This window comes from Plectropomus leopardus, chromosome 19, assembly GCF_026936395.1.
Source record: "Plectropomus leopardus strain MGB_pleo_1.0 chromosome 19, ASM2693639v1, whole genome shotgun sequence".
Classification (NCBI taxonomy): Eukaryota; Metazoa; Chordata; class Actinopteri; order Perciformes; family Serranidae; genus Plectropomus; species Plectropomus leopardus.
This window is the reverse complement of record NC_142194.1, coordinates 4,125,455-4,150,290: the sequence shown is the minus strand read 5'-3', so window position 1 is coordinate 4,150,290 and position 24,836 is coordinate 4,125,455. Positions and strand designations below refer to the sequence as shown.

Sequence of the window (24,836 nt, the reverse complement as noted above, 5' to 3'; positions counted from 1 at the left end):
CATTATCTTTTCCATATTTTAGTTTTTTAAATCTGTATTTAAGTTTTTGAGTGTTGCAGTATTTTCCTTATCTTTATTATTTTTATTTTCTTAATATGTCGAAAAAAACCCAAAACAAAGCAAATTCCTTATGAGTGAAAAATAAATCATCTTCTAATTCTAATTCTGAAAAAAGGCCTGAAGATGTCCAAAGTTTCTTTTAAGACAAATTTTTGCTCTAAACTGAACCTAAACCTGACTAAATAAATGCAGAAATAATGCTAAAAAATAATAAAAATCTAGTTGGATTTTTTTATTTTTTATTCTCAAAACATTTCTTGGGTCTGTCGACACCACGAATCCTGCAGACTGACTCAAAAGCAGCGCAGTGAATCCAGTGATCCATCATGCGCTCTTTTTACAGACTGACAGCCTGTGTGGCCCACTTCGCCCATAAAGGAACAAAAGACACCTTTAAGAACCATATAGCCTTTTAAAAACGACACATAACGCAAAATCTTCCAAAAAACTCATCCGTATAAGGACCCTGTAATTAAGCAAGAGTTAATGTGATGCTATAGACCTCAAGTGCTAATTAAGCTTTAAAGAAAAACAACGTTTGGCTGCATTACAGTCGTCTTTTTGTGGAGTATTTACTGCAGAGAGATCTCGTTTATTTATGTAGCTGAAATAACAGTGAACATTTAAATCTACAGGGCTGGTTGGAAAAATATTTAGAAGAGGCACATGCGTAAAAGTGAACAATTGATGAGAAACACTCAAGATAAATAAATATAAATAAATAAGACTTGAGACTAATATTTAGATTAATTAGTCCAATAAATAAATGATAAAAGATGCATGCATCGATACAGATACACTGTAAAATCTGACAAGTTGATCTTACTTAAAATAATTTTGGAAACTGATTGCATTGAAAAAGGAAAGTAAATATAACTATTACTCTTTCTTAATTTATGTTTACTTTATATCTAAGTGATAAGTTTACTTTAAATTTATTTGTATTTAATTCATTTTGTGAAGTTTTTCTTACTCTAAAATAACAAGTGAAACTAATTTGTTCTTTCTAAGTTTTAGCAACTTCAGTAAACTAAGTTAGTCTGACTTAACTTGATCATGATAAAGAGGATTTTGCCAATTATTTTTTTGTTAATATGTTAGAGAACATACAAATATGGCTAACATATGCCATTGGCAAAATACAGATGTATAGTACAATATATTTTGTTCACTTAAGTTGCTAAAACTTAGAAATATTTATTTAAAGCTTGAAGAGATAACTATTTTCTTTTTTAAACATTTAATTCTGAATTTAATGTTAATTGCACAATGTAATGGCTATAAAAGAATTTAAAAAACGTGTTTAAAACTAGCTCGCGATTCTGCAGTTCTGCCTGCCTCTGGATATGGTCTCCTGCAGAAAATCAGGATGGATTTACAGTACGAAAAGAAGCATGTCAATAATTGCACAACAAAAAAAGAGAACTGTGCTGTTTGTTTTCCTGGGTCTGGCGCTAGCTATCTGCAGCAAACGAGTAATTTTGCAGCGAACAAGTGATTTTGTCAAATTATGCATTTGAAAGTAGCTGGTCCACAGCAACAGTCAAAATTAAGAAACGTTAAGATACAAAAATAATAAATAAAATATAACTATCTAAAATAGTAACAAAATAACAATACGTCTTCAGTGAACATATTTTCCTTCTCTCTTGAATGTTGTGTGTGTTGATGTTGTTTAGTGTCGATTTGTCAGATATTTGTTAAGCTCTGAGGAAAACGGAAAGCGATCTCGTGAGTCTTTGTGACAGTGGCGTCAACAATAATACCACTCAGTGACACTAGGTGGCGGTACAATTGAAGACTTATTGCTTTCTTAGTTAAATTTCTAATTTTTAAGTTGCATCAACTACAAAAAATTAAGTACATATGACTAAATTTGAAGTAAATGCAACAACTAGATATAAGTAAACAAATTACGATTAATATTTATTACAGTTGTGCTTTTATGTTATGTGTGGTTTTGTGTGGCTTGGCTGTGAATGAAAATGTAATTCCCTGTGAAGGATTCACAGGGAATTACATTTTCTATTCCCTATCATTCTATTTAGCTATATTTACTTAATTTTTCAAAGAAATTAGTTTTTTAAAGCCTTTTAAACTTGACCACATTTGCTTGATTTCTTTAAGAAACACGAAGAGGGCAATGAGGAATGAAAATTATATTAAAATAAAATAAACGAAAGAAAATATATTTTTTTAAAAATTCCAAATCTACTAATTTCTTGCCATGTGTGGAACATGTATCACCAAAGAAGGAATCAATTAATTATTAAAAGGGTAAAATAATGACGTTGCTCCAGGTTTCAAAGAGTTAAGTAAAATCAACTTGTCAGATTTGTCAGTTAAAGGGAACAGGGTTTTTTTTGCAGAGAGGAACTGTTTCTGCTACAGATGAGTCAGTTTTGGAGCTTGCATGATTCTGTCCTGAGTGCAGCTCAGTGGGAAATATGACCCGTTATGATCCACGTTAGTTGTGCGCGAGGCGGTGCGCGTGTCATAATTAAGCTGCGTGAAACCCGGAGCTGGATATTTGGAGTATTCCGGGTACACCGGTTGGGATTTTAGCGGAGGGGAGGCGGGTTGGTAATCCCCGCCCAGATGGACATAACCCAGGCTCGACAGAGTGGGGCTGCCCGGGGCGGAGGGGGAGGACGGGGGTGAGGAGGAGGAGGTGTTGGTGGAGGAGGAGGAGGAGGAGGAGGTGATGAGGCCCTGCACTCTCTCGTCCTTCTTCTGCTTCATCCTTCGGTTCTGAAACCAAATCTTGATCTGCCTCTCGTGCAGGTTGAGCAGGCCGGCCATCTCCACGCGCCGCGGCCTGCACAGGTAGCGGCTGAAGTGAAACTCCTTCTCGAGCTCCACCAGCTGCGCGCTCGTGTACGCGGTGCGCGTCCTCTTGGAGGCCGGGGTCGCGCTCGGACACTTCTCGTTGACGGTGCAGTCTGTGGAGACAAGCAGGGAAGTTGAACAGGTTGAAATCACGGGGTGGAAGAGGTTAATGGGAGGTTTGTTTGTTTGCCTTGTTTGTTCTTTTTTATTTATGACTTCAGGACAATTTAAAAAAAATTCTGCCTGTTTTCACCGAGTTTGCACATTGTTTACAGCCAGTTTTCTGATTTATTAGTTTGTAAAAAAAAAAAAACCAACAGAGGCGTAGATGTCAGGGGGACACATGGGGACACCGCCCGAAACCACACGAAATAAGCAGAGGACTTTAATTTTGAAGAAAACATAAATGAATGTTTCCTTCATTTAATTCACTTTTTATAAGGCTGGATAATAATCTGTACTTTTAACCCTTCGAAATCTGGAGCGATATCCTTTGACCCTGGGGCATATTGGTTTTATTGCTTTTGAAAACATGGGGAAAAGGTAATGAGCAACGTGAAATGCAAGACATGTCTTGCAATTTGCAAGAAATGAGTAATTTGGATTTTTTTTTAAGACAGTGAAAAATCTCTAAAACTAAACCCTTTTCATAATTAATTTTATTGTATATTTAAAATTACTTTGCAGAATTATTATAATTATTATATTATATTATATTATTATTATACTTAAGCACATTTTAAGGTCATTTCCTTTTTGTTTTTGCTGATTTTTAGGGTGTCTTTTTAAAATTATTTTTTACTAATTCCTTGCTAATCTTTGGGTCATTTCTCCTTTCAAAAGATTAAGTGAAGATTCTTTAATTGGCTACATAAGTTTGTCAAAAAGGCCTTTTTCAATCTGTATCTTTGAATCTGCATTTAAAGAAAAACTCCAGATATCTATCTAATATATCAACAAATAGTTTCAGACCTTAAAAACAGACTCTTGGTCACCATTTTTTAAATTTAGATTTTTCTTTTCGTTATATATGCTATCATGGGCATAGATTTTGGGGGGACGCAGGGGACGTGCCCCCTCAATGTTTAGAACATGTGGGGCAACAGATTTTGTTTGTTTGTTTAGTATTTTGCATACTTAAACTAGTGAAAGTGAAGTAAACCAGTTTTGTTAGTACATTTTTTTTAATTCTGTCTATTATCCCACTAATTTCTGTTATTTGAAATATTTGTTTGAGCTGTTGTTATGAGAAAATAAATGCCATGTCATTATGGTAAGGAAAATGAGGCTAAAACTGACCCCAGGTGTGTTTATGTTTCTGCTGCATGTCTGACTGTCCCTTTACTAACAGCTGCCTGACCTTTTGAACCTGAAACGAAGAAAATATAATCTAATTCCCTCCATTTAAAAAGAGTTTCTTAATTATAGGGGACATAAATGAAAAGGCCTCATTTGAAAATAAATTGCTTTTTACTTCGTACAAACCTGCGATTCTCCTTCCGTGTTTCTGGTTTGAGTGTCTGGACTCTTTCATCCAGGGGAAAATCTTTTTGCTCGGAGGAAACTGCTGCTGCTGCTTTGACCTCCGGCGATCAAACGTCTCCATTTGCGCCAGAGGTTGTTGTTGTGCGGCTGCAGCGCACGCGAACCCACTGACATCATCCAGAGAGTCGCCGAAGAAGAAGTCGTGCTGGTAATGGTGCTGCTGGAGGTTTTGTGTCTGTGCACTGGTTTTCTGCATTTCCATGAAATGTGCACCGGGGCCCCCCTTTGACCTTCCGACGGAGCGCTGGCAGCCAAATGTCACATGGCAGGTTTCCAGAGAGCCCTGCAGCTTCTGGCCCTGAGAGACGGAGACAGAAATCAGGGAGGAGACCACATGATCCATCTTATCAACTCAATAGTATGCTGACATGAATAGCAAAAGCCTCTGCTGGCCTGAGAGCGAAAATAAAGAGTTTGGTGGAAATGGACGCTCTGAAAAACCCCAAAGTCGAGGATTATTCGTGTAAAAATGTAATTATTTCTTCTTTAAAAAAAAAAAAAAAAAATCCTTACAATCCGTTAAAACCTCACTGGCCTGCAAAAAGGCTCATTATCTTTTTTGAAATGTAGATAAAAGAAAAGACATATAAAGGTTTCAAATGTTTGCCTGTAATATTAAAAGATATTAATAAAAATTGCAACAAAGACGAATGGCAAACTCTCATCTGCACAAAAACATCCAAACATACATAAGAGTTAAGTGGAAATAACGCCCTTGGAAAACACAAATTTGGGGATAATTTTTGCAAAAATTAAAATATTCCTTTTTTTAACCCCCCCAACAATCCCTTCTACCCAACTGGCCTGTAACTGTTTGTTTCTTTTGTTGTTTATTTATTTATTTATTATTTAATACAGATAAAACAAATAAAATATATAGATTTAAGGTAAACGAGTTTGTTTTGTTTATCTGGGGTTTTTTAATCTGTCAGAATGACAAAATATTAACAAAAATAGCATCAAAAACAACAAAAGCAAACACTAATTAGCCTGCACATAAATATCCAAACATAAATAAGTGTCTGGTGGTAATATGCCCCCTGAAAAACACAATTTTGAGAATAATCTTTGCAGAAATTAAATTAGTTCTAAAACCTTACAATCAGTATAGCCCTAACTAGCCAATAACAAGGCTTATTATCTTTTCTTTTTTCTTTTTCTTTTTTTTTTGTAATGCAGATAAAACAAACGAAATATAAAAATTTCGGTTTAAGAAACAAGATTATTTCTTTTTGTCTGCCTTAAGTACAAGATGAACAAAAATTGCAGAAGAAATGACAACACCAATTAGTCTGCACGTAAACAACATCCAAACAGACAACCACATAAAAAGAATATGCTTTCAGGCTATAAAAATACAGATAAATACGTTATTTTAATTCTTTTTAAATGTGTGTTTCCTGACATTACATTAGGCCTGTGAGTGTTAATAAATAACCCCCTTCTCTCGGCTAATGCATGACCCTGTCTGCAATATTTTCAAGGAGAAAATAATTAAATGTTATATCACAAGCTACTAAAAAACTTATCCATCTCCATCGCATATGCTACAAAATAATATAGTCTATTGTGCACTGCAGCTGTTTTTCTGCTCTCAGATGAAACAAAATAATAAAACAAAAACGTAATTAAATTCCACAGAAACAGAAATATTAAGCAGCAGTTTTTAAAGGAGAAGAGAGAAAGAGAGAGAGAGAGAGAATAAAGTCTGGAGGCATGCAGCTTTATGAACTCTGGTTGAACCGCGGCTGGAGTCAGGCTCGTAAATCATAAAGACACATAACCCAGTCCGCGGCACAACACCCGGGCTGCCTTACCTTCACAACCTACATTCATCCCGCACTGAAACAATCCGCGCGCCAACAAATACACACCTTCCTCTCACCTTTTTTTTGGCTTGGTTGGTTAAAAAAACTCCAGATTAGAATAAAATCCCTGCAGAGAAAGAAGCGCCTCTTAGATGATGATGTGGCTTTGCATGCCAGTGGGGTGAAGCGGAGTGGACAGTGTTTCTGCAGCTCACACCGCCCTGCATAGCACACAATGTCAGCCTCTGTGTGTGTGTGTGTGTGTGTGTGTGTGTGTGTGTGTGTGTGTGTGTGTGTGTGTGTGTGTGTGTGTGTGTGTGTGTGCAAAAAAGAAAACCCTTTCTGCTGATCATGCAAGCTCATATATGGAAATAGCTCACCAGCAATAAAGATTTTCTATACATCTTTATGGCAGCGTGAAAATCCTAAAAGAGACGCCAGAAAAAAATGACATTAAATCTAATTTTAAGTGGATTTAGATAATGAAAATTCTCTGTTATAGAGTCGCCTCCCATCACTATAACATGCATTAAAATAATGCAAAAAAAGCTGATTGTTTTTAGTTGCGTTTAAGCTATTTTCGTCCTGGGAACTTGTCCAGCACTGTTACAATAAATTCAAACGTCGCCTTTAGGAGCGATGCCAGCAGAGATGCCATAAATTACTCCGCCAAAGAAACTATTTAGTCTGGAGCTTTTTGTAACACACATACCAAGTGCATTACGTCTTGTTTATGTAATGAGATTTTTTTTAATTTAAATGAGTGAGTCATTTTAAAAACTGGGGGGGCAGAGAGACAGTGGTCAGCAGCGTGCATTTAAAAGCAGATCCAGTAATGAGGCCTCGGTTTGGTTTACACGGTGACCATCAGACTGCTGCAGAGCATCGATTGGCGGCGCTTTTCATGTCTCGTCTCCATGTTTTGCTCGATCACTTTGATTGGCTCTGAGAGGTAATTTTTAACCGAGGAGTGTTAATTAATGCAAATGAGCACCTTTTGATCTGTGAGCCGTGCACCGCCTGATCTGTGTCAGTGATGCGTCAAAAAAAGTTTTATTTCAGAGCTGCAGAATAAGAAAGTTGATCTTAAATTTGAAAAAACAAAGTTGAGTGAGATGTCTGATTTATGCATATGCACGAGCGTAACTTTGGTTTGAGAAGTGAGAAGGACATAATAAAAGGGGGGTGGGTTTTTTTTTCCCACAGCAGGGGCGTTTCTAGGATTTCAGGACATTAGGGGCTTGACCTGGGAGTCCATATTGTGAGTAGATTTCAGTACAGAATACTTCACAAATGTTGTCATTAAAAATGTATTGACTATAGTTGAAAGCATAGTTCAGTGTAAGATATTTATTTTGAAAGTGGTGGAATGTAACTAAATAGACCTACATTTACTGAAGTAGGCTATACGTATGAGTGGGATGACAGATATTTAGATCTTTTATTTTTAACAATCAGATATGTTCTTAAACATTCAAAGCTGAAGCCTCGATCTTCAAGGCCCAATGACGGCACTGTCCCCCAGAAAAAAAAGAAATGTGATTTGAATCAAATTTCTTGCATTTCTAAATTAATTTAGAGATTAAAATAACCGAATAAAATCTGAGAAATAATTGCGTCGGCTGTCATGCTAAATTCTACCAGAGTGGTAAAATGCTAAATTTGCTTCTTATTGTGGGTTTCTGGTTTTGTTTTGTTTTGTTTTTTAGAGGAAAGTCAGCAACTTTATTCACATTTTCAGCCAGAATCTGACAAACAGTAGGCCTAGAATATTAAGCGTAATTTGGGGGGTTTGGGGTTGAGGTTATCCACCTGCTAGTGGAAATGACATCTCCGTGCATATCCACTCAGTTGCCAGTTTATTAGGTACATGAAAGCCTTTTTTATACACAAAGATATATATATATATATATATATATATATAATACGGGGCTGCTGTTAAGTCCCTTATTTACGCCTCCTTTGCATTTTTACACAGAACCAAACAACGGCAGCACTGTGACGCTTCAGTGTTTGATTTCAGACAGCATGCCGGCACTGTGGAATCAAAAGAGGCATGATGTTCAACACAACAGCACTGACCTCTAATGTGACATAAGACTTTCTAAGCAATAACAACAGCATAACATGTCAATAACAATCATTTACTGTCCTTATTACAAGGTGGTGTTTGTATAAATGGGACAGCCAGGAGGACGGGACCATGGGCAGGACAGGTGAGACGTTTTGACAATTTGTTATAAATGTCCACATATTGGGAAAAAGTTAGTTAAAAAACATTAGTTATGTCACTGTTGCTGTTTGCATGATGGCACTATTGTTATATTCTGTGTAAAAATGCCAAGGTGGCATAATAAAGGGACTTTGTGTCCCCATAACGCGATCTCTATGGAAAAAGGACATACGTAGCTAAGCAGGGCACCACCAAACTTTGTTTATATATTTTATATATATTTATATATATATATATATATATATATATATATATATATATATATATTTATATATATATATATTAAATACAGTGGGGAATGGTGGAATGGAGTGTTTTGAGCATTAGAGTTAGAGACTGAAAGAATGAAAGAGAATGAAAAGCCTAAAAACAAGAGGAAAATATTTGAAAATTTGTTCAGATCGTATAGTCATTATCATTGGCACATATGAAACAGGGGGATTTGAGAGACGATTTTGGGCGAAAATGCACATTTTCTAAATACTGAGGGAATATGTCCCTTGTATCCCCTAGAAATCTATAATATGATGAGTACCTACAATCTCAAACTGGCTCCACACTAATAAACTACAACATTACAAGCTTGCATAAGTACATTTTGCTGATATTACTTCCGCATCATGACATCTTGAATTCAGGACTTTTACTTGTAATGTAGTAGTTTTAGATTGTGGTATTTCTACTTCTAAGTAGCCTAAAGCGTCTAAAAACCTCTTCCACCACTGTGTATGTGCTCCATAAATCTCTGTGATGGCCTATATGTGGCTATAAAAAGAGCCATATAAATACAAAGAAAATCAGCAGTAAGTGCTGTCTTAAAAGTCTAAATCCTCCCGTGATTTACGAGGAGGAGAAGAAGAGGAGAAGGAAGACGATGCAGATGGACTGACGTGATAAGTCAGTGTACAGTCAAAATATAAATTCATGTTTGATCCCTGCGGCCTGCAGAGGTGACAGTTATTATTCACACATGACAACATCCCTGAGCTGCACTTTACATCCCATCTTCATCACCGAGGTGAGCTCCGCACTCTTCAGGCTGCCTGTCTGAACTGTGATGGACATGCACCCACCCCCACCCCCCTCCTCCTCTTCCTCCTCCTCCTCCTCCTCCTCCTCCTCACCCCTCTGTGCAGTCTGCAGGCCTGCTGACAAACCTCTCGTGACAAGTAGCTGCAGGAACCACGTGTCCACAAGGAGGACGATTTACAGCTCTGAATTAATTCACAGGCAGTTGAATCAACAGTAGAAGCCACTTCCCACAGCTGACATAAGCATTAAAGCAAATAAATCCAAAATACACAAATAAACAGGGTTAATATGCAATTAAAATAGAGGAAAAAAAATCAGATTTCTAAGTTAAAAAAAGGGCAAAAAACTGTTTGTAGCTAAATTAAATTTCCTCAAGTGGATTTAAAAAGTAGTTATTCTATATCATAAATAAAAAAGAAAAATTAAAAACATCAATTTAAATCACAACAGGCCTTAAACTCTGTTATGGCATCAGTTAAGCATTATATAAACATGCAAGAAATGGTTTCTATCACACTTGTAGTTATTAGCAGATTTAATGGTTAATTTATGCATTTAATCACAAATGTAAATCTTGAAGCTGGCATATAAACAGATAATTAAGTGGAATATTGTAAAATACAATTGTAAAAATATAAAATAACTCTATTTATGAATTGTAAAAAAGAAACGATTGGTTTTAAATTAAAATGGTTTAAGTTTAAATTTGAACTTTAAAGTTGATTGAACTTATGAAGACAAGTTGAATCATTAAAACATTACCTCAGCTTCTCAAATTCAGTCAACCTAAAATTTTAAGGCAGCCCTGACCCTAACTTTTTAAAGTTAGAACAAATAGTTAGTTTTTACAGTGTATTGTAGCAACACTTGACTTAAACACTGAGGCCTTTAGTTTCCTCACACTGTAATGTGCCAATTAGCTGATTAAACCATTAATTAATGCATTTATCAATAAATATAACTCTTTAAGCTGGTGGATAAACAGATAATTAATTTGAAAATAGTAAAATACAGCTGTAATAATACAAAATAACTTGTCATACATGAAATGAAAAGAGAAATTAATTGTTTTAACTTTAAAAAGTTAGTGTCCAGGCTGCCGTAAATTTTTAAGTTGACTGAATTTGAGAAGACAAGTTGAATTATTACAAAATTACCTCAATTCGTCTTTTAAAATTCAGTCAATGTGCAATTTTATGGCAGCCGGGACATTAGATTTATTTTAAGTTAAAAAGTTTTTTACAGTGTAGAAATTATGATAGCTGACAAATAATATGCATTAATTAACACGTAAAACTGTCCTTTTATCTGCGTGAAACCACATTATAGTGCATAATAAACCCTCTATTAACTGTTTGTTTACTGCTTGTAAACACTTACAGTTAAGTGTGACCCACGCTGTAAAAAGGGACTACTTGTTTTGACTTTTAAAAAAGTTATTGTCCAGGCTGCCTTAAATTTTAAGTTGACTGAATTTGAGATAAGTTTAACTATTTCAACTTGTTTTCTCAAATTCAGACAACATAAACAAATTAACTTATACTTATTAAGTGTGACCCATATCAGCCCACATTTCAATGCAATCTCACACATGCACGTGCATGTCCATTATAAACACAGCAAATATAATCTTTGATAAACTTACATTTCTCTCTGGGTCTCATTTTCTGCACCAGCTCAGATTCTCAGCCCGCGCCGTGTCTGTTTGTGGAGGTCCTCCTCACATTTCTCTTGAAAACTAAAACTCCTCCTCGACCAAACAGGCGAGTGGAGTGCGGTGAAAAGAAGATAAATGATGCGCCGAACAAAGGCCCACATTGAAGGGTCTGTCCTGCAACTTTCACAGATGTCATATTCTCCAGCGATCTGCAGCTACAAGAGAGAGAAAAGAAAAACACTCAAAACAGCGCATGGAGTCTGGTGCAGGAGGCCTGCAGCAAAACAACGCACAGAATCACTAAAAAACCACTTTAAACACGTGTTACCAGGCCAAACACATCAAACATGCAGCATTATTTGCAATAAACTGAAACTTAAGGACACACAAAGAATAATGGGTATTTTCTCGCCTGTAAAATGAGTGTTTTGTCCCTCTCGAGGTGAAGTGTTATCACCTACATACTCCCAAAGACGCGAATTTGTGGCTGCTGGTATATTTACACAAATTCGGATCTACAGGGTATATATAGATGACAGGTGGTCGACCTCTGCGTGCACGAGCACAGAAGCTGCAGCCCCCCTTAACATGCAATCAACAAATAATAATGTCCAAATATTAAAAACGCTCAAAATTTAAAATGCAGAGATTAACCATCATGAAAGTCATCAGTAGTTTAGCATATGGCGCCTTTTATTAAGGTTTTATAACTAAATAACAGCTTTATTAATGGTGTTATGGGTTAAGGCCTACAGTGGAACAAAAAACAATCTGTTACCAGGTTGTTTCTCTCTTCTAAATGTAGGTAATTAATTTATAAATGCGCATGGGTTTATAACTTTTTAATTGGACACAAACTCTGCAGCTATAAATGTCAACTCTTAAATTAAGGGTTTTTATACACCAAGTGTGATGTTATACATTTATTGGGAGTTTAATGAAGGTTTAATCCACCAAGTCTGCAGTTATAAGTGTTAAAACGTTATTAGCCTAAAGGGTTTAATATATAAAGTCTGTAGTTAAAAATGTTATTAAATATTTAATTAAGAGTTTTAATCCATCCAGTCTAGTTAGGTTTAGGGTTTAGGGTTAAAGTATTAATAAAAGGCTTTAAAACATCAATTCTGCAGTTATAAATATTAATAAAAGGGGTTTAATAAATCAAGTCAGCTATTATAGAGGTTATTACATCCCTAATAATGAGATCTAATCCACCAGTTCTGCAGTTATAAGTGTTAATTAGTATTAATAAAAGTGTTTAAAACATCAACTGTGCAGCTATTAATGTTAATAGTCATTAATAATGGGGTTTAATAAATCAATTCAGCTATTATAGAGGTTATCACATCATTAATAATGAGTTTTAATCCTACAGTTATACAGTTATAAATGGTAAAAAAAAAAAAAAAAAAAAATCATAACAATGAGTTTTAATCTCCAAAATCTGCAGTTTTCAACCCAGACGTTTTGCATTTATGGCTTACAACAGACGTATGAATCTTATTTAATGATTTATGAACCTTTAATAGAGACTTATGTTCAAAGTAAAATACTTTCATCTAACAAACCTACAAAGATTTGCAGGAATACTTTTACAACTGTGGCCTTTGACCTTAAATATTTGTTGGTCATAAACCGGAGTTTCAGCAAAAGTACCACAATGGAAAAACACTCCAAGTAAAAGTCCTGCATTAGGAATCCTACTAAAAGTATTGGTAACAAAAAACTAGCAAAAAGTAGAAGTACTCATTCTGCAGTGACTGAAAAATGATTATATACATTAATACTTTAGCATCAGTGTTAGAGAAAACTTAATGGAGTTAAATGGATATTCTCTATATACAGTTTGGTATTTTAGTCCAGTGGTCAACATAGGGGTCAAGACCCTTAAAAGGGTCACGAGGTAAATCTGAGGGGTCTTGAGATGAAAGATGGGAGAAAAAAAAGAAGAAGAAGAAGAAACTTAATTCTGGTACACGACTCTGTTTCCAGTTTTTGGGGTTCTCTATAATTTTTTATTTTTCTGTGAAATATTTATTGATTTGACACATTTGGGCCTAAAATTGATGCTTAATGAAGTCATGTGACAATTTTAAGGTGTAAATGTTTCTTTGGTGGAACTTTTAACAACTTGTCGTCACCTGAAGCATGATGACTCACTTTTTGGTCACAACCTAAAAAAATTGGGAACCACTGCTTTAATATTTAACAACAAACAAACAAACAACAACAAAAAACTAATCAATTAATCAAGAATATAATTGAGAGATTATTATCATGATATTGCTGCAGCCCTAAACTTTCACATAACTGCAGTGGAGCAAAAAGTGCAATATTTCAACGCAGCATACATGGAAATACTCATGTAAAGCAAAATACAAGCTGCTCAGATTGTACTTAATTACAATATTTGAGTAAATCTGTTACTCAGCTGCTTTCTAGAATAATGAAATGAGAGAAGATTCAGCCTGATTTCAAATACTTACACACAATACTACAAAAAGACAACTTCAGCCTCCAAACAGAGTTTCTCTCTCAGCTCAAAGTGCTGCAGGATTAAAGGTTTATTCCGCCCACTCAGCCTGTAAAAACATCAAGAGATAACTAACAAACAGGCTCAGAGTGACTCTGGTGTTTCTGCTCTGTAACACTTCACGCTCCTCATGACCAGAGTCTGTGCACGAGGAGAGAAAAACTCATCCATCATCAGCCGGGGCCGGTCTGAGGCGCCCTCTGCTGGACCCACATCTGCATCACATCACAGCACCGCACACACACTCACACACACTCACACACATCCTGCTCAGCCAGATGTTGAGCATCCATGACACCATAAACTGGCCTCCCAAATATTACAAAAAAGAGCATTCAAGGTGACATTTGCTTCATGTTTTCCATCATTATGATCACATAAACGTGTTAAATCCCATGTGCATGTGGCGAATTTAACACTGATATTAAATTATTTTTGTTTGATTGTAAAATAAACACATTTCTTCACTTACATTTAATCTTAGAACTAATTTTGGGGTGCAGTATGTATGATAATTGCACTGAAACTGAAGCTGCATCCGGAATAAGTGTTTAAATAGATTGAATATGAAAATAAGAACCCATATGTGGTTAAAACTAGCTTTTATGATGCTTTATGGTTGTTTTTATTCACTCTATAAGGCACCACTGTACTCATTTTTAAACTCTTAAATTAGTTTTGTTGTAAAACATAGCAGGAAAAAGCCGAAATTCTGTTATATTTAAGCAGCAGATTTTCAGTGATTTTGCACCAACACAACATTGTCTAGAATTTCAAATATTTTAGAAATAAAAACATTTAAGTGTGCAAAACACACACCATTTCTATACACCTGATTAAACTATAAAACTACTCCTACTGCAATGCAAACAAAAAAAAGAGAAAATTTTATCTAATATATGCAGCATGTTTGCAGTGATTTCTCACCAAAACCACTGCACCTAAAATTTTAAATGTTTTTTAAAATTAAACATTTTAAGTGTATAATCTTACGTGCAAAACATGGACACTTTCTGCACACAAGTTTAAACTATAAAACAAGTCTTACTGCAAATTCTGTTAAATTTACGTAGCATGTATGCAGTGATTTTTCACGAAATCCACTTCTACTAGATTTTGAAATATTTTAGAAATTAAAGCATTTACTTGTATTATCTCATATGGAAAACAGACAATTTATATGCACATGTTTAAACTATCAAACGAAGTCTTATTGCAAAACTGAGAAGAAGAAAAAAGAGAAAATTCTGTTAATTTCAGACATCATGTTTGCAGGGATTTTTCACCAAAACCACCACTAGAAAGTGAAATATTTTTAAACATTAAAGCATTTAAGTGCATAGTTCACGTGCAAAACACAGATCTCGCGTGCAATACACAGACACTTCACATGTTTGAACCATCAAACGAGCCAGAGCAGACAGATCCTGCTAATTTTACGCAGCATGGTTGCAGTCATTTTGCACCAAAACCACAACTAGAATTTGAAATACTTTAAAAGTTAGAGCATTTGAGTTCATATCTCACGTTCAACAATAAAAAATATCACGTGCAAAACACATACACTCTGTATCCACATATTTAAACTATCAAAGGAATCTTATTGTAAAGCAGAGCAGACGACTTCTGTGAATTTTACGCAGCAAGTTTGCATTGATTTTGCACCAAAACCAATACCACTAGAAATAGAAATATTTTAAAAATTATTGTATTTAAGTACATATCTCACATACAAAACACAGAGATTTTCTATCCTCATGTTTAAACCATCAAACGAGTGTAGTTGCAAAGCAGAGCAGACAAATTCTGTGAAATTTTACGCACCATGTTTGCAGTGATTTTACAACAAAACCACTACTACTAGACTTCAAAATGTTTTAGAAATTGGAACATTTAAGTGCATATCTCACGTGCAAAACACAGACACTTTCTATCCACGTGTTTACACTATCAATCGACTCTTATTGCAACGCAGAGCAGACAAATTCTGTGGATTTTACGCAGCATATTTCCAGTGATTTTGCACCAAAATCACTTCTACTAGCACTGAAAATATTTTAAAAATTAAACTATTTCAGTGTTTTATCCCACGTGCAAAACACACTTTTTTTCTCGATCGTGACAGTGCAAAGTGTGGCAGCTTCTTCCTCCTCCTGACGCATCTGCGGCTGCAGCAGCAGCAGTCTACATCGTCTCCTGACCCAGCGATGATCCCCGCCGCCATGAATTATGCATGAGATCCGGGTACAGATTACCCCTATCAATATGCAATACTCATTACGCTGGTTAAATTGCCACTTAATAGTTATGAATATGTGGAAACTGTCTGGGACCCATATAGCCCACCACTGGTTTTAACTTTTTTTTTTAAAGCTACCTGAAATGAAAAGACTTTGGAAAATATTGCAGAAGTCTCATATAACCTTTAGTTTCCTGGAGATAATATCATTACGTTTTATTAGTCAAATGCATATAAGCCCACACACACACACACACACACGCATATACATATATATATATATATATGTGTGTGTGTGTGTGTGTGTGTGTGTAGCCTGCAGATTTCTTTATGTTAAATCAGTGAGGCTTGTGAGTCCAGCTCTGGGTTGTCCGAGACTTCACCTTTGGCCGCTCGGTGACTTGACAGTTTGGGATAAATCACTCCACGAGCTCGCTCAAGTTCGTTTCATGTCACTTGCATAAAGCCTCGAGTTAAAGTCGAATAATTATTTTGATTTTATTTATTTTTTAACTCCAAAAAGCATTTTGCATATCAAAGCATTTTTTGTTTTTGTCTTTTTTTAAGCGAGACATTAATTTTTAGCCAAGCAGAAAAAGATGCATTGTTTTTCAAAAATAAGTTATATTTTAATTTTAAACATTAGAAATGTCTTAGAATTGGAGTTATTTTACGTGTGATTGTGGAGGAAATCTAACTTTTATCTGCAAGTGTGATTTTCTCTATGAAAGACGCGCAAAAACGTAATATTTAATCTATTTAAAATTCAAGCAGACATAATATTTTTTATTATACAAAGTGTTTGTCCAAGTTTTTCCAGCAGCTAAACTAACCAAATATAACTGGAGTCCACTTCCTTCCCCAGTCCAGCCTTTCCAGTCCCATCCATGCAGTTAAGCCGTCACTTTCATTCAAGGTTGTGAATTATATAGTACATTGTCTACTCCCCAAAACCATAAAACCAACTTTATGGACCTCACGTGACTTTTCACAGTCTGTAAGTAATATAGGCCTATACAATCTTTGGTAAGGGGGATTTTTACCAACTTCAGCCTTGCCTATATACCTGTAAGCCAAAGCCACTCTAATTTTGGGGGATTTTATCACCACAACAAATTTGGCAAACACGCTGCAGGAGAGTCAGAGGAGGTAAGTTTGTTTTCTCTGTCACTTTGTCTCTGCTCCAAAGAGCCCCACAAAAAAAATGTCGCCTTGTTCGTGTGACACTTTTATAATTCTTGGTTAATCATTAGTGAGTTTATTTTTGGAGAGAAAGGGAAAGTTTTTTTTTTTTTTTACGCAGCTGCTTTTAGAAAATATTTAATTGACAGTCGAGACAACGCAAATTGAGAGAAACTTTTATTTCCAAGCGCTATGAGTTCACTTACAAATACAAAAAGCTTATTGGCGAAAAAAGCTCACATCACTGCCTATCCACAGAATAACCCTTTGCACTAAAAATTTATCACATTGACAGGTTGAATACATTTGCATTGCTCATAATTATCCTAAACAATAATAATAATAATAATAATAATAGATGCACAAAATATCCTAAAGCTACACATTGGCTTGAAACTTTTATGGATGTGGCCACAAGATCAGAAATAGCAGTTACACTAAAGCGCTTTTTATGGCCCCCGGAATACATTACATTCAATGAAGAGCAGCATATGGTTTGGAAACTTTTTTCTTTCTTTTTTCTTTTCTTTTTTGTAACTGTACAATGAATTTTACTCCTGTTAGACCGTCACACAATAAAGAGCTCAAGTTGAAACACCTTCAAGAGAGATAGAGGGAGAGAAAGAGCAAAAAAGACAATTATTACCCCCAATAATATTTACATCTTCCAAATAGGACATCTATAAGCTACAACAACTAAAAATGGCATTTTCTTTTCTTAAGACCACAGAATACTTCTTTTTCTATCACAATGGCATGCTGGAAGGTGCTGCGCTTTTCAAATACAGTACTCATGAATTCTTTTTTCTCTGCTTTTTTTTTAATTATTTGTTTTTTACGCTTCAACCAAAAAGTTATTCAGTTGTGGAAGGCGCTGCCTCCTGTCACAAGACTCATGCTTTTCAGTTTATTGTCCTTCTTCCACTTCATCCTGCGGTTCTGAAACCAGATTTTGATCTGTCTTTCGGAAAGACACAGGGCGTGGGCTATCTCTATCCTCCGCCGCCTGGTTAGGTACCTATTGAAGTGAAACTCTTTCTCCAGCTCTAGCGTCTGGTACCGGGTGTACGCGGTTCGGGCCCTTTTCCCATCAGGTCCAGTCATATCTACAAAATTTTGCAGAAAATCCAAGAAAATTAGCAACCGCACTGCAACAACAACAACAACAACAACAACAAGGAAGTTGCACGGCTAGAGTTTTGGGGGTTTTGGCTTCACCATGAGGATGCACACAACGTGGAAATGATGCACATGCAACCAACACGACACATAACACTCATCTACAAAGCCAGCCATTAAAATCTCACAACCTCTCACCTGTCCACAAACACAGCCCTTTTCCCCTCCAACCTGCTCACTCATGCAACACTTGACAGATTTATGACACCAGCAGCGTGACATCCTTAAATATTATTAGTAAATATACCATGGCTTATGTGCAGTTTCCGCATCCAGGGGAATATTTGTGGCGATTGGCAATCATTTGATGTGTTAGTGGAGGAGGTGGCGTTGGGATCTTGGTGCTGCTGCTGCTGCTGCTGCTGCTGCGCCCGCGGTGCCGTGCTGGATCCGCCGCCGCTGCTGTGCGCGCCCTCCTCGGTCTCGGAGGCGACCGTGGCGTCCTCTATCTCCGTGAAATGAGCCGCGTTGTTGCTTTTGTTGCCGCTCGAGGTCGAGCTCCGGTCAGAAGGTGGAGAGGGGCTTTTTAGTTCCAGCGGCTCCCGGCTGGCCGTGGCGCACGACGGCGGCACCGGATCTGGAGACGAGAGAGAGCAGTTGGGCGTCTGTCTGTAGCGGGCGTCCGGCGCGAATCCCCGGGCATCCTCTCTCACGGCCCCGAAGTGGCTGCCGGTGTTGGTGCGGTTCACGGTTAGGTCCATGCCATTGTAGTTGTAGCCGAAAGACCCGGAGTGCATGGTGCCAGGGTCTCTGAAGGAACCGCTCACAGCGCCGTTAGTCCCATAATTTAGTAACTGATAGTCGGAGCCATTTGGATAGCGCCCTGAGAACGAGTTTACAAAGTAAGAGCTCATTTGCTTGGATTTTTAAAGCCTCGATTTGTAGATCTTTGTCGCTATAATCCTGTGTGCTTGCACGATTTATGGATGCAATCATGAATTATAAGCAATGAAGCCCTACTGTACTTTGCCAGGTATGCGGCCAAATATGGGAGAGCGTTCGGGAATCACGTGCCTTTGTTGACCAGTCGTAAATCCTCACTGATGACTTCAAGAGGTAATTCATGCTCCATGGTTACAAATGATGACGAAATAATGGTCGTTAGGCTCCAGTCAATGGTGCCTCCCCGCTGCGCCCCGAGAGCCGCGCAGGCAGAGAGCGCCATCTTCCGGACAGCGGCGGTAGCGCCCCGCCGGGACGCGCTGTCAGGCCGCGGAGTCATCCATCATTTATGTAACGCGCTCATAATATAGGCCACAAAAGGCTCAGGTAACACATAACAGAGACTTATCAGCCATACTGTTGGCAGTTTAACACGTAAAGTGTCAAAATGGAAATTATTTCAATCTTTACGTACGTTTTGTGTGAATTTATAGGCTTATTTTTGTGGTTTATAGTGACTTTAGACGCATTTTCTCCCCTTAAATATTTTATATTCATCCTTTTAATTATAATGTTTTTCTTGAGTATAAATGACGCCACAAGATTTTCCAATATACATCAAAAAGCCTTTATTTCTATGTACAATTTCCTAAACAAAATATTGCACACAATATCCAGATGTGCATTGAACACAATGTGAACAACAATAAATAACATGTATCATCTGTACAAGTGGCACAGCTGTAAACAACAAGCCTATTATAGAACAACTAACACCACATACAGTAAAAGGACATTTAAATGTCATAAAAAGTAATAAAAACAAAACTCAGTAGGGCCTACGAGAATGAGGTAACGACATTGTCAGGAACTAAACACTTAAAAATTATTTACATTTTGGCGGATTTTTGCATAGTCCCCTAAATAAAAAAAACACACGAGCACAGTAGGACAAACAGAGGAGGACCTGATTTTTAATGCAGACATTATCACCGTGCAGATACTGAAATAAAAGTCTATCACTCTACACGTCTTCTAACATGTGATTTGCAGCACTTTATCTACAAAGAAATAATACATATTTTTTTATTTTAGGGAGTGTGCACACAAGCACACACATGCCTTTTCTTTCTTTTTTCCCCAGTGTCTTTTTTTCTTCTTTAGCTCTTTTTCTCCGCTTGTTCCTCCTCCTCGGGTGTCTTTGAGGGATTGAGGAGTTTGTTCTCCTTTTTCCACTTCATCCTGCGGTTCTGAAACCAGATTTTGATCTGTCTCTCCGTCAGACACAGGGCGTGGGAGATCTCTATCCGGCGCCTTCTGGTCAGGTAGCGGTTAAAGTGGAACTCCTTCTCCAGCTCCAGAGTCTGGTAGCGGGTGTAGGTCTGTCGGCCCCTGCGGCCACTGTTGCCAAAAGGACCTGGCGCACACACACACCCACACACACACACACACAAATGAGGAATATCATGAATTAATAATTCTTGGGTTTGAGTTAATCTCGAAAATGTAGGAGAAAAATCTACCTGAGAGTGCACTTGAAATCTGTAGTGGTGTGTCTGAAAAAATAAAGTGGGAATTCAGATCTTTTGGTGCATTTCAGCTCCAAATCACAGTCTTACAACATCCAAATCTAATATTTTACTCTGTATAAAGTAGCAAATAATGATAAAGTAATTAGCTGTACTTTATTACATGCATTTTTTAAAAAAAAATCTCCTATAATATTCCTATAAAAGCACATTCTTATAGGTGCGTAAATGGCACACAAGAGCTTAAATTCATTTTTAACTATAATATTACAATATTTTCCTATATTACGTGTATACTTAAACATGACACACCTTATAGCGAGTTTATGATCTTAACATTTATTTGATTAAAAAAGAAAAATCCAAAATAATGCCATTAATGTTGGCTACAATAGGATGTAGCCTTTCATGTGTAAGCTGCGTGCGTAAAAGTGCCCTCACGGTGCGTTTCCTCTCCTATGACAGCAGTGTATTGTTCCATACCATTACAATAGGGATGTACAGTCAAAGTGCGCAGTGATGAACAAATCTTATATTGCGTTTTGTTTTTTTATATTAGCACTGAATTCACGTTTTGGGGCATTAAAATTGCATTTAAAAGCATTTCTGCGATATTTAAAGTTAATCCAAAACTGAAAAAAGCCCATTCAGGAGATGCCATGTGACACTATGAGCTTTAAGTTGTAGGCCAAGTCTGTGTGTGCGTGCGTGTGCGCGCGCGCGTATGTATGTGGTGATGATGATGTAGCAGCCAAAGCCCCGAAGGCGCATGGAGATCCGTGCGCAATCATCTCAAATTCTCCGGTAATGGTTCTAATTATTAGATGTTTCTATTAAATATCAGAGTAAGTGTGGCGCTGCGCGTAGCTGACAGGTAACTGTGTGGAGGGCTCGGGATGATCACGCGCAGGAGTCTTATATCTACCTCCAGGCTGCGTGACAACAAACAAACAGTGACCGTTTTGTACTCACCGGCGGAGCAGGCGTTCATCCTCTGCATCCACGGGTAGATGAGAGTGGAGGACTTGTCGTCGATGCTGCTGCTCATGCTGACAGTCTGCTCCGGGCACTCCGCCGCTTTGCGCTGCTCCTGAGTGACAAACAGCGGCTGCTCGTCGCGGTTAGAGAAAGCGCACGAGCCCTCCGCGTCCTTGTAGAAAGTCCCGACCGGGTTGTAGTCGCAGGGCGCTCCGCCGCCGGCCCTCCCGTAGATGGCCGCGGCCGCTGCGCCCGTCTGCTGGTAGTAGGACGCCGGGTAAACCTTCTCCTGCATGTTGGCTGCTCCATATGTGGCCGCGTTCGAGTAGTGTCTTAACGGATCGGTGTATCCCGAGGAATATAACGGTATCTGACCCAGGAGAGAGTCCTGTCCTCCCGGCAGAGACACGGGAAAAGTTGAGTTAACAAAATAGGAACTCATTGGGTGGACAACGGGGTGTATATACTCCGGAGGAATATGATTTGTTGTCTTTTATAGTCCAAGTGGTTTTGCCATTACTTTATCCGAGATTTGGTTTTTGCTGAAAGGGGGGGTTGTGAGGTGCCACTGAATACAGAGGGGAAGTGTACCATCTGATCAACCTCTGGCCAATCACCGCCGTCTGTGCTTGCACTATTGCACCCATGGGGGGCTCTTGTTGCGCGCAGGGGTCCCCGGTGAATCGAAATGAAGCGCTCGAGCCTGTCGGTCTTTACGCACGCTCACGCACACACTCACAAGAGATGCTGCGACTCATAGAAATACATATAGAAACAATATAGAATAACTGTTTCTATAATAACTTTCCGTTTCTTGCAAATACAGTCAAATAAAGCACATTTTTTCCATTATAAACAAGCCCGCGTGCACAAACTCTCTCTCTGTCTTTCATACACACACACACACACACACACACACACACACACACACACACACACACACACACACACACACACACAATGCAAAAAAGACAAAAAAAGCAATGAAGCGCCAAAGATTTTGCGTATTATTTCCATTTACGCACAAATCACCAGCTCCCTCTTTTTGCTCCTCTTCCTCCAACCTTCACTCCCATCCTCTAAATCTAACAACTAATAAACACAAATATATTCTCAACGCCAGAAATCCTAATAACAACCAATAATGAATCCAAATCTCATCAGAAAAAAAAATTCAAAATGCGTCAATAATGTTCATATTTCACTTCTTTAAAAAGGTGTTTGATGCAACTGTGACTCAAGTCCATGAAGACGCGCAGAGGGCACGAGGGAGGACACGCGCTTCCACACAGATCACCATCATCATCATCATCATCATCTTCCTCATCCACCGTGATCAAGTGGAAACTTATTCACCCATTTAAAAAAAAAACTGTGTGAGTATCAACATGTGAAATAATTGAGTCAGCTTTTAATAACTGCATTTACAAATAATCAAGATCAATTAACGTCAATATCTAGCAGTTATTATTATAATTATTATGACAATTAACGTTACTAATGGCTATTATTCATTTTAAGTTCATTATGTATAAATTAAGCACGTTAGCTGCTTAATATAATCAAAAACCTTAAATTTTATTGCCTATTTTTGTAGTTGAAGCCCATTTTTATTGTTAATTATACAATTTTACATGTTCTTGCAAAAAAACACGCGAATTTGTTAAAGTAAGTATTTTAATTTATATGTATGATGTTTTTAATCCTATAATGACAATTTCTACCTTTTCAATTAGCTTTTACCTTTTAAAAAGTCTGCAGATAAGATAAGGGGTGAATAGAAATAACGAAATAATGCACAATGTCGTTAAAATATTGTGAAATATTAATGGGATTATAGTGTTTTGAATGAATAATGCAGAAAAACAAATATGTACAGGATGTTAGCTTAGTAAAAAACGAATAAAACTGTTTTCGTCTTTCTTTCTTAGCTTCAGTTCCAGAGCGCCCTGAATATTTTTTGTAAAACAGGGTTCAATATATTTTATATATCTATTATTTTGATAAAATCCGTTTAGAAATAATTTGGATTTATGTTTAAATTTAAAATTATTTTGTATTTTTGCTCCAATAAGTAAATAACGCCTTTCAACCAGGCCGCAGTCCTGCATACTGACAGCTGAAGGACATTTGAGAAGTGCAAACAAACAGATTAAACTAAACAGACAGAAAGACAAAAAAAGAGACAATGCCATGTTTTCACAAGATCACATGGTCTTATGTAAGCTCGTATAAAACTGCAGCATCAAACACGACACATGCAAAGCGCCGCAGAGGCGTCTGAAATACAACAAAATGCTCAACGTGGCGATAACAGACAGCAAAATCAAAAATAAGCAACAATCCGAGCAAATGTTTGTGCAAAAACAGAAAATATTTGATTAAAAAAGGAAGCGAACCAGCTCGACAATGAGACAGCGCGGCGCAATATCAAACCTGACTCAACCCAGACACGATTTTCAGAATAAAACAATAAAATAAAACAATATAAAATAACATAAAATTGAATTAAAGCCATTAGATGAGAAAAAAGTGAACAAATTTTGCAGATTTTTTAAGAAAAGCGTGCCCAAGCAGCTGCATAGGCCCTGCACGAGCATCACCACCACCACCATCATCATATCTTCATCAAAGTCAAACCTGTCTGCCTCACAAACTAATTATATAACATCGCTGGCGTCCAAAAAAGGCCTCAAACTTTGCACATAGATTATATTCACACATTTTTTGGCGCAGAAATTTAGCTCTGCAGCACATCAAAGGGTTAACCAGACACGCAGATCAGGCAGCTGGTTGTGAAAATCACGCAGAAAAGACACACAAGATGCTCTGGATATTTGCCATTTCTGAAAGACAGATCTTCCCATTTGCAGTAATCCAAACATCAGGCCTTACAGTGACAGTTTAGCCACAACAGAGCTGCAGCGGTGCGCTCGTGCCGGAGTTAATCGCTGGCATATTAGAAACATGGTGCCCTTACCTTTGTTGATAATCCATCATTTCCTGTGTTGGTGCCACTCCGCTCAGCGCCTTCCTCTCAGGGACTTCTTCTCCTCCCCAAAAAAATCCCCCACTTTAGCTCAAGTGATTTCACGAAAGTAATCCCACCATCCAAAGGAGTGTCATGATCCCTCATTTTCACGAACATAT

At 37.3% G+C, this 24,836-nt stretch overlaps 3 protein-coding genes across 5 annotated transcripts; all 3 read right to left on the bottom strand.

Annotated features, from left to right (window-relative positions):
- Positions 1-615: 615 nt before the first annotated feature.
- LOC121959149 (homeobox protein Hox-B3-like) lies at positions 616-24,803 on the bottom strand. The gene is made up of 4 exons (XM_042508345.2): positions 24,667-24,803; positions 11,153-11,379; positions 4,375-4,732; positions 616-3,002 (listed from the first exon to the last, which is right to left on the bottom strand). Exons 3-4 carry the CDS (start codon positions 4,634-4,636, stop codon positions 2,446-2,448), a joined length of 819 nt encoding a protein of 272 aa, XP_042364279.2. The 5' UTR covers positions 4,637-4,732; positions 11,153-11,379; positions 24,667-24,803; the 3' UTR covers positions 616-2,445.
- hoxb5b (homeobox B5b) lies at positions 17,283-19,335 on the bottom strand. The gene is made up of 2 exons (XM_042507642.2): positions 18,545-19,335; positions 17,283-18,224 (listed from the first exon to the last, which is right to left on the bottom strand). The coding sequence occupies exons 1-2, from the start codon at positions 19,149-19,151 to the stop codon at positions 17,977-17,979; spliced, it is 855 nt and encodes a 284-aa protein (XP_042363576.2). The 5' UTR covers positions 19,152-19,335; the 3' UTR covers positions 17,283-17,976.
- Positions 19,795-24,804, bottom strand: hoxb6b (homeobox B6b). 3 transcript variants are annotated; one of them, XM_088069799.1, is made up of 4 exons: positions 24,667-24,804; positions 21,681-22,074; positions 20,703-20,735; positions 19,795-20,596 (listed from the first exon to the last, which is right to left on the bottom strand). In XM_088069799.1, the coding sequence occupies exons 2-4, from the start codon at positions 21,979-21,981 to the stop codon at positions 20,340-20,342; spliced, it is 591 nt and encodes a 196-aa protein (XP_087925925.1). In that variant the 5' UTR covers positions 21,982-22,074; positions 24,667-24,804; the 3' UTR covers positions 19,795-20,339. The 3 variants fall into 3 exon arrangements, with proteins under 3 accessions (XP_087925925.1, XP_042363577.1, XP_042363578.1); XM_042507643.2 differs by having other exon boundaries at positions 21,681-22,433; positions 24,667-24,803; XM_042507644.2 differs by lacking the exon at positions 20,703-20,735 and having other exon boundaries at positions 21,681-22,433; positions 24,667-24,803.
- Between the last annotated feature and the right edge of the window lie 32 nt (positions 24,805-24,836).

Coding starts and splice junctions, on each gene's coding strand:
- LOC121959149 (XM_042508345.2), bottom strand. CDS start 4,636: ATGGAAATGCAGAAAACCAGTGCACAGACACAAAACCTCCAGCAGCAC. Junction 3,003..4,374: donor ACACGGAAGGAGAATCGCAG/GTTTGTACGAAG, acceptor TTGTCTCCACAG/ACTGCACCGTCAACGAGAAG.
- hoxb5b (XM_042507642.2), bottom strand. CDS start 19,151: ATGAGCTCTTACTTTGTAAACTCGTTCTCAGGGCGCTATCCAAATGGC. Junction 18,225..18,544: donor GAAACTGCACATAAGCCATG/GTATATTTACTA, acceptor AAAATTTTGTAG/ATATGACTGGACCTGATGGG.
- hoxb6b (XM_042507643.2), bottom strand. CDS start 22,128: ATGAGTTCCTATTTTGTTAACTCAACTTTTCCCGTGTCTCTGCCGGGA. Junction 20,736..21,680: donor GATGAACGCCTGCTCCGCCG/GTGAGTACAAAA, acceptor TTATTTTTTCAG/ACACACCACTACAGATTTCA. Junction 20,597..20,702: donor GATTTCAAGTGCACTCTCAG/GTAGATTTTTCT, acceptor TGTGTGCGCCAG/GTCCTTTTGGCAACAGTGGC.